This window comes from Dendrobates tinctorius, unplaced genomic scaffold (genome assembly GCF_039654945.1).
Source record: "Dendrobates tinctorius isolate UK_male_01 unplaced genomic scaffold, ASM3965494v1 ptg000063l, whole genome shotgun sequence".
In the NCBI taxonomy this organism is placed as follows: Eukaryota; Metazoa; Chordata; class Amphibia; order Anura; family Dendrobatidae; genus Dendrobates; species Dendrobates tinctorius.
Genome location: NW_027361731.1, coordinates 17,671,794 through 17,681,286, shown reverse-complemented (window position 1 = coordinate 17,681,286; position 9,493 = coordinate 17,671,794). Strand labels below are relative to the sequence as shown.

At 59.5% G+C, this 9,493-nt stretch overlaps 1 protein-coding gene across 1 annotated transcript in view; it reads right to left on the bottom strand.

The window, feature by feature from the left end:
• The window catches only part of LOC141093967 (uncharacterized), a 744,741-nt gene extending 744,518 nt beyond the window's left edge, over nt 1–223 (bottom strand). The window contains exon 1 of the mRNA XM_073579640.1: nt 72–223. Coding sequence (XP_073435741.1) covers nt 72–208 — 137 coding nt within the window. The 5' untranslated portion in view covers nt 209–223. The remainder of the gene's footprint in view (nt 1–71) is intronic.
• Nucleotides 224–9,493: the final 9,270 nt, after the last annotated feature.

Below are 9,493 nucleotides of genomic sequence, written 5' to 3'. Positions count from 1 at the left end.
AGCCTCCGGCACCGACCTCCACCCGCAGAGCCGCACTCCACATAGAGAATAATGGAGCCTCCGGCACCAACCTCCACCCGCAGAGCCACACTCCACATAGAGAATAATGGAGCCTCCAGCACCGACCTCCACCAGCAGAACCGCACTCCACATAGAGAATAATGGAGCCTCCGGCACTGACCTCCACCCGCAGAGCCGCACTCCACATAGAGAATAATGGAGCCTCCAGCACCGACCTCCACCCGCAGAGCCACACTCCACATAGAGAATAATGGAGCCTCCGGCACCGACCTCCAACCGCAGAGCCGCACTCCACATAGAGAATAATGGAGCCTCCGGCACCGACCTCCACCCGCAGAGCCACACTCCACATAGAGAATAATGGAGCCTCCAGCACCGACCTCCACCCGCAGAGCCGCACTCCACATAGAGAATAATGGAGCCTCCGGCACCGACCTCCACCCGCAGAGCCGCACCCAACATAGAGAATAATGGAGCCTCCGGCACCGACCTCCACCCGCAGAGCCGCACTCCACATAGAGAATAATGGGGCCTCCGGCACCGACCTCCACCCGCAGAGCCGCACTACACAGAGAATAATGGAGCCTCCAGCACCGACCTCCACCCGCAGAGCCGCACTCCACATAGAGAATAATGGAGGCTCCAGCACCGACCTCCACCCACAGAGCCGCACTCCACATAGAGAATAATGGAGCCTCCAGCACCGACCTCCACCCGCAGAGCCACACTCCACATAGAGAATAATGTAACCTCCAGCACCGACCTCCACCCGCAGAGACGCACTCCACATAGAGAATAATGGAGCCTCCAGCACCGACCTCCACCCACAGAGCCGCACTCCACATAGAGAATAATGGAGCCTCCAGCACCGACCTCCACCCGCAGAGCCGCACTCCACATAGAGAATAATGGAGCCTCCAGCACCGACCTCCACCCGCAGAGCCGCACTCCACATAGAGAATAATGGAGCCTCCAGCACCGACCTCCACCTGCAGAGCCGCACTCCACATAGAGAATAATGGAGCCTCCAGCACCGACCTCCACCCGCAGAGCCGCACTCCACATAGAGAATAATGGAGCCTCCAGCACCGACCTCCACCCGCAGAGCCGCACTCCACATAGAGAATAATGGAACCTCCAGCACCGACCTCCACCCGCAGAGCCGCACTCCACATAGAGAATAATGGAGCCTCCAGCACCGACCTCCACCCGCAGAGCCGCACTCCACATAGAGAATAATGGAGCCTCCAGCACTGACCTCCACCCGCAGAGCCACACTCCACATAGAGAATAATGGAGCCCCCAGGACCGACCTCCACCCGCAGAGCCGCACTCCACAAAGAGAATAATGGAGCCCCCAGCACCGACCTCCACCCGCAGAGCCGCATTCCACATAGAGAATAATAGAGCCTCCGGCACCGACCTCCACCCGCAGAGCCGCACTCCACATAGAGAATAACGGAACCTCCAGCACCTACCTCCACCCGCAGAGCCGCACTCCACATAGAGAATAATGGAGCCTCCGGCACCGAACTCCACCCGCAGAGCCACACTCCACATAGAGAATAATGGAGCCTCCAGCACCGACCTCCACCCACAGAGCCGCACTCCACATAGAGAATAATGGAGCCTCCAGCACCGACCTCCACCCGCAGAGCCGCACTCCACATAGAGAATAATGGAGCCTCCAGCACCGACCTCCACCCGCAGAGCCGCACTCCACATAGAGAATAATGGAGCCTCCAGCACCGACCTCCACCCGCAGAGCCGCACTCCACATAGAGAATAATGGAACCTCCAGCACCGACCTCCACCCGCAGAGCCGCACTCCACATAGAGAATGATGGAGCCTCCAGCACCGACCTCCACCCGCAGAGCCGCACTCCACATAGAGAATAATGGAGCCTCCAGCACCGACCTCCACCCGCAGAGCCGCACTCCACATAGAGAATAATGGAGCCTCCAGCACCGACCTCCACCCGCAGAGCCGCACTCCACATAGAGAATAATGGAGCCTCCAGCACCGACCTCCACCCGCAGAGCCGCACTCCACATAGAGAATAATGGAGCCTCCAGCACCGACCTCCACCCGCAGAGCCGCACTCCACATAGAGAATAATGGAGCCTCCGGCACCGACCTCCACCCGCAGAGCCGCACTCCACATAGAGAATAATGGAGCCTCCAGCACCAACCTCCACCCGCAGAGCCGCACTCCACATAGAGAATAATGGAGCCTCCGGCACCGACCTCCACCCGCAGAGCCACACTCCACATAGAGAATAATGGAGCCTCCAGCACCGACCTCCACCCGCAGAGCCACACTCCACATAGAGAATAATGGAGCCTCCAGCACAGACCTCCACACGCAGAGCCGCACTCCACATAGAGAATAATGGAGCCTCCAGCACCGACCTCCACCCGCAGAGCCGCACTTAGAGAATAATGGAGCATCCAGCACCGACCTCCACCCGCAGAGCCGCACTCCACATAGAGAATAATGGAGCCTCCGGCACCGACCTCCACCCGCAGAGCCGCACTCCACATAGAGAATAACGGAACCTCCAGCACCTACCTCCACCCGCAGAGCCGCACTCCACATAGAGAATAATGGAGTCTCCGGCACCGACCTCCACCCGCAGAGCCACAATCCACATAGAGAATAATGGAGCCTCCAGCACCGACCTCCACCCACAGAGCCGCACTCCACATAGAGAATAATGGAGCCTCCAGCACCGACCTCCACCCGCAGAGCCGCACTCCACATAGAAAATAATGGAGCCTCCAGCACCGACCTCCACCCGCAGAGCCGCACTCCACATAGAGAATAATGGAGCCTCCAGCACCGACCTCCACCCGCAGAGCCGCACTCCACATAGAGAATAATGGAGCCTCCAGCACCGACCTCCACCCGCAGAGCCGCACTCCACATAGAGAATAATGGAGCCTCCGGCACCGACCTCCACCCGCAGAGCCGCACTCCACATAGAGAATAATGGAGCCTCCAGCACCAACCTCCACCCGCAGAGCCGCACTCCACATAGAGAATAATGGAGCCTCCGGCACCGACCTCCACCCGCAGAGCCACACTCCACATAGAGAATAATGGAGCCTCCAGCACCGACCTCCACCCGCAGAGCCGCACTCCACATAGAGAATAATGGAGCCTCCGGCACCGACCTCCACCCGCAGAGCCGCACTCCACATAGAGAATAATGGAGCCTCCAGCACCAACCTCCACCCGCAGAGCCGCACTCCACATAGAGAATAATGGAGCCTCCGGCACCGACCTCCACCCGCAGAGCCACACTCCACATAGAGAATAATGGAGCCTCCAGCACCGACCTCCACCCGCAGAGCCGCACTTAGAGAATAATGGAGCCTCCAGCACCGACCTCCACCCGCAGAGCCGCACTCCACATAGAGAATAATGGAGCCTCCAGCACCGACCTCCACCCGCAGAGCCGCACTCCAAATAGAGAATAATGGAGCCTCCAGCACCGACCTCCACCCGCAGAGCCGCACTCCACATAGAGAATAATGGAGCCTCCAGCACCGACCTCCACCCGCAGAGCCACACTCCACATAGACAATAATGGAGCCTCCAGCACCGACCTCTACCCGCAGAGCCACACTCCAAATAGAGAATAATGGAGCCTCCAGCACCGACCTCCACCCGCAGAGCCGCACTTAGAGAATAATGGAGCCTCCGACACCGACCTCCACCCACAGAGCCGCACTCCACATGGAGAATAATGGAGCCTCCAGCACCGACCTCCACCCGCAGAGCCGCACTCCATATAGAGAATAATGGAGCCTCCAGCACCGACCTCCACCCGCATAGCGGCACTCCACATAGAGAATAATGGAGCCTCCAGCACCGACCTCCACCCGCAGAGCCGCACTCCACATAGAGAATAATGTCGCCTCCAGCACCGACCTCCACCCGCATAGCGGCACTCCACATAGAGAATAATGGAGCCTCCAGCACCGACCTCCACCTGCAGAGCCGCACTCCACATAGAGAATAATGGAGCCTCCGGCACCGACCTCCACCAGCAGAGCCGCACTCCACATAGAGAATAATGGAGCCTCCGGCACCGACCTCCACCCGCAGAGCCACACTCCACATAGAGAATAATGGAGCCTCCGGCACCGACCTCCACCCGCAGAGCCACACTCCACATAGAGAATAATGGAGCCTCCGGCACCGACCTCCACCCGCAGAGCCACACTCCACATAGAGAATAATGGAGCCTCCGGCACCGACCTCCACCCGCAGAGCGGCACTCCACATAGAGAATAATGGAGCCTCCAGCACCGACCTCCACCCGCATAGCGGCACTCCACATAGAGAATAATGGAGCCTCCAGCACCGACCTCCACCCGCAGAGCCGCACTCCACATAGAGAATAATGGCGCCACCAGCACCGACCTCCACCCGCAGAGCCACACTCCACATAGAGAATAATGGAGCCTCCGGCACCGACCTCCACCCGCAGAGCGGCACTCCACATAGAGAATAATGGAGCCTCCAGCACCGACCTCCACCCGCAGAGCGGCACTCCACATAGAGAATAATGGAGCCTCCAGCACCGACCTCCACCCGCAGAGCCGCACTCCACATAGAGAATAATGGCGCCTCCAGCACCGACCTCCACCCGCAGAGCCGCACTCCACATAGAGAATAATGGAGCCTCCAGCACCGACCTCCACCCGCAGAGCCGCACCCCACATAGAGAATAATGGAGCCTCCAGCACCGACCTCCACCCGCAGAGCCGCACTCCACATAGAGAATAATGGAGCCTCCAGCACCGACCTCCACCCGCAGAGCCGCACTCCACATAGAGAATAATGGTGCCTCCGACACCGACCTCCACCCGCAGAGCCGCACTCCACATAGAGAATAATGGAGGCTCCAGCACCGACCTCCACCCGCAGAGCCGCACTCCACATAGAGAATAATGGAGCCTCCAGCACCGACCTCCACCCGCAGAGCCGCTCTCCACATAGAGAATAATGGAACCTCCAGCACCGACCTCCACCCGCAGAGCCGCACTCCACATAGAGAATAATGGAGCCTCCAGCACCGACCTCCACCCGCAGAGCCGCACTCCACATAGAGAATAATGGAGCCTCCGGCACCGACCTCCACCCGCACTCCACATAGAGAATAATGGAGCCTCCAGCACCGACCTCCACCCGCAGAGCCGCACTCCACATAGAGAATAATGGAGCCTCCGGCACCGACCTCCACCCGCACTCCACATAGAGAATAATGGAGCCTCCAGCACCGACCTCCACCCGCAGAGCCGCACTCCACATAGAGAATAATGGAGCCTCCAGCACCGACCTCCACCCGCAGAGCCGCACTCCACATAGAGAATAATGGAACCTCCAGCACCGACCTCCACCCGCAGAGCCGCACTCCACATAGAGAATAATGGAGCCTCCAGCACCGACCTCCACCCGCAGAGCCGCACTCCACATAGAGAATAATGGAGCCTCCAGCACCGACCTCCACCCGCAGAGCCGCACTCCACATAGAGAATAATGGAGCCTCCAGCACCGACCTCCACCCGCAGAGCCACACTCCACATAGAGAATAATGGAGCCTCCGGCACCGACCTCCACCCGCAGAGCCGCACTCCACATAGAGAATAATGGAGCCTCCAGCACCGACCTCCACCCGCAGAGCCGCACTCCACATAGAGAATAATGGAGCCTCCGACACCGACCTCCACCCACAGAGCCGCACTCCACATAGAGAATAATGGAGCCTCCAGCACCGACCTCCACCCGCAGAGCCGCACTCCACATAGAGAATAATGGAGCCTCCAGCACCTACCTCCACCCGCAGAGCCGCACTCCACATAGAGAATAATGGAGCCTCCAGCACCGACCTCCACCCGCACTCCACATAGAGAATAAGGGAGCCTCCGGCACTGACCTCCACCCGCAGAGCCACACTCCACATAGAGAATAATGGAGCCTCCGGCACTGACCTCCACCCGCAGAGCCACACTCCACATAGAGAATAATGGAAACTCCAGCACTGACCTCCACCCGCAGAGCCACACTCCACATAGAGAATAATGGAGCCCCCAGGACCGACCTCCACCCGCAGAGCCGCACTCCACATAGAGAATAATGGAGCCCCCAGCACCGACCTCCACCCGCAGAGCCGCATTCCACATAGAGAATAATAGAGCCTCCGGCACCGACCTCCACCCGCAGAGCCGCACTCCACATAGAGAATAACGGAACCTCCAGCACCTACCTCCACCCGCAGAGCCGCACTCCACATAGAGAATAATGGAGCCTCCGGCACCGAACTCCACCCGCAGAGCCACACTCCACATAGAGAATAATGGAGCCTCCAGCACCGACCTCCACCCACAGAGCCGCACTCCACATAGAGAATAATGGAGCCTCCAGCACCGACCTCCACCCGCAGAGCCGCACTCCACATAGAGAATAATGGAGCCTCCAGCACCGACCTCCACCCGCAGAGCCGCACTCCACATAGAGAATAATGGAGCCTCCAGCACCGACCTCCACCCGCAGAGCCGCACTCCACATAGAGAATAATGGAACCTCCAGCACCGACCTCCACCCGCAGAGCCGCACTCCACATAGAGAATGATGGAGCCTCCAGCACCGACCTCCACCCGCAGAGCCGCACTCCACATAGAGAATAATGGAGCCTCCAGCACCGACCTCCACCCGCAGAGCCGCACTCCACATAGAGAATAATGGAGCCTCCAGCACCGACCTCCACCCGCAGAGCCGCACTCCACATAGAGAATAATGGAGCCTCCAGCACCGACCTCCACCCGCAGAGCCGCACTCCACATAGAGAATAATGGAGCCTCCAGCACCGACCTCCACCCGCAGAGCCGCACTCCACATAGAGAATAATGGAGCCTCCGGCACCGACCTCCACCCGCAGAGCCGCACTCCACATAGAGAATAATGGAGCCTCCAGCACCAACCTCCACCCGCAGAGCCGCACTCCACATAGAGAATAATGGAGCCTCCGGCACCGACCTCCACCCGCAGAGCCACACTCCACATAGAGAATAATGGAGCCTCCAGCACCGACCTCCACCCGCAGAGCCACACTCCACATAGAGAATAATGGAGCCTCCAGCACAGACCTCCACCCGCAGAGCCGCACTCCACATAGAGAATAATGGAGCCTCCAGCACCGACCTCCACCCGCAGAGCCGCACTTAGAGAATAATGGAGCATCCAGCACCGACCTCCACCCGCAGAGCCGCACTCCACATAGAGAATAATGGAGCCTCCGGCACCGACCTCCACCCGCAGAGCCGCACTCCACATAGAGAATAACGGAACCTCCAGCACCTACCTCCACCCGCAGAGCCGCACTCCACATAGAGAATAATGGAGTCTCCGGCACCGACCTCCACCCGCAGAGCCACAATCCACATAGAGAATAATGGAGCCTCCAGCACCGACCTCCACCCACAGAGCCGCACTCCACATAGAGAATAATGGAGCCTCCAGCACCGACCTCCACCCGCAGAGCCGCACTCCACATAGAAAATAATGGAGCCTCCAGCACCGACCTCCACCCGCAGAGCCGCACTCCACATAGAGAATAATGGAGCCTCCAGCACCGACCTCCACCCGCAGAGCCGCACTCCACATAGAGAATAATGGAGCCTCCAGCACCGACCTCCACCCGCAGAGCCGCACTCCACATAGAGAATAATGGAGCCTCCGGCACCGACCTCCACCCGCAGAGCCGCACTCCACATAGAGAATAATGGAGCCTCCAGCACCAACCTCCACCCGCAGAGCCGCACTCCACATAGAGAATAATGGAGCCTCCGGCACCGACCTCCACCCGCAGAGCCACACTCCACATAGAGAATAATGGAGCCTCCAGCACCGACCTCCACCCGCAGAGCCGCACTCCACATAGAGAATAATGGAGCCTCCGGCACCGACCTCCACCCGCAGAGCCGCACTCCACATAGAGAATAATGGAGCCTCCAGCACCAACCTCCACCCGCAGAGCCGCACTCCACATAGAGAATAATGGAGCCTCCGGCACCGACCTCCACCCGCAGAGCCACACTCCACATAGAGAATAATGGAGCCTCCAGCACCGACCTCCACCCGCAGAGCCGCACTTAGAGAATAATGGAGCCTCCAGCACCGACCTCCACCCGCAGAGCCGCACTCCACATAGAGAATAATGGAGCCTCCAGCACCGACCTCCACCCGCAGAGCCGCACTCCAAATAGAGAATAATGGAGCCTCCAGCACCGACCTCCACCCGCAGAGCCGCACTCCACATAGAGAATAATGGAGCCTCCAGCACCGACCTCCACCCGCAGAGCCACACTCCACATAGACAATAATGGAGCCTCCAGCACCGACCTCTACCCGCAGAGCCACACTCCAAATAGAGAATAATGGAGCCTCCAGCACCGACCTCCACCCGCAGAGCCGCACTTAGAGAATAATGGAGCCTCCGACACCGACCTCCACCCACAGAGCCGCACTCCACATGGAGAATAATGGAGCCTCCAGCACCGACCTCCACCCGCAGAGCCGCACTCCATATAGAGAATAATGGAGCCTCCAGCACCGACCTCCACCCGCATAGCGGCACTCCACATAGAGAATAATGGAGCCTCCAGCACCGACCTCCACCCGCAGAGCCGCACTCCACATAGAGAATAATGTCGCCTCCAGCACCGACCTCCACCCGCATAGCGGCACTCCACATAGAGAATAATGGAGCATCCAGCACCGACCTCCACCTGCAGAGCCGCACTCCACATAGAGAATAATGGAGCCTCCGGCACCGACCTCCACCAGCAGAGCCGCACTCCACATAGAGAATAATGGAGCCTCCGGCACCGACCTCCACCCGCAGAGCCACACTCCACATAGAGAATAATGGAGCCTCCGGCACCGACCTCCACCCGCAGAGCCACACTCCACATAGAGAATAATGGAGCCTCCGGCACCGACCTCCACCCGCAGAGCCACACTCCACATAGAGAATAATGGAGCCTCCGGCACCGACCTCCACCCGCAGAGCGGCACTCCACATAGAGAATAATGGAGCCTCCAGCACCGACCTCCACCCGCATAGCGGCACTCCACATAGAGAATAATGGAGCCTCCAGCACCGACCTCCACCCGCAGAGCCGCACTCCACATAGAGAATAATGGCGCCACCAGCACCGACCTCCACCCGCAGAGCCACACTCCACATAGAGAATAATGGAGCCTCCGGCACCGACCTCCACCCGCAGAGCGGCACTCCACATAGAGAATAATGGAGCCTCCAGCACCGACCTCCACCCGCAGAGCGGCACTCCACATAGAGAATAATGGAGCCTCCAGCACCGACCTCCACCCGCAGAGCCGCACTCCACATAGAGAATAATGGCGCCTCCAGCACCGACCTCCACCCGCAGAGCCGC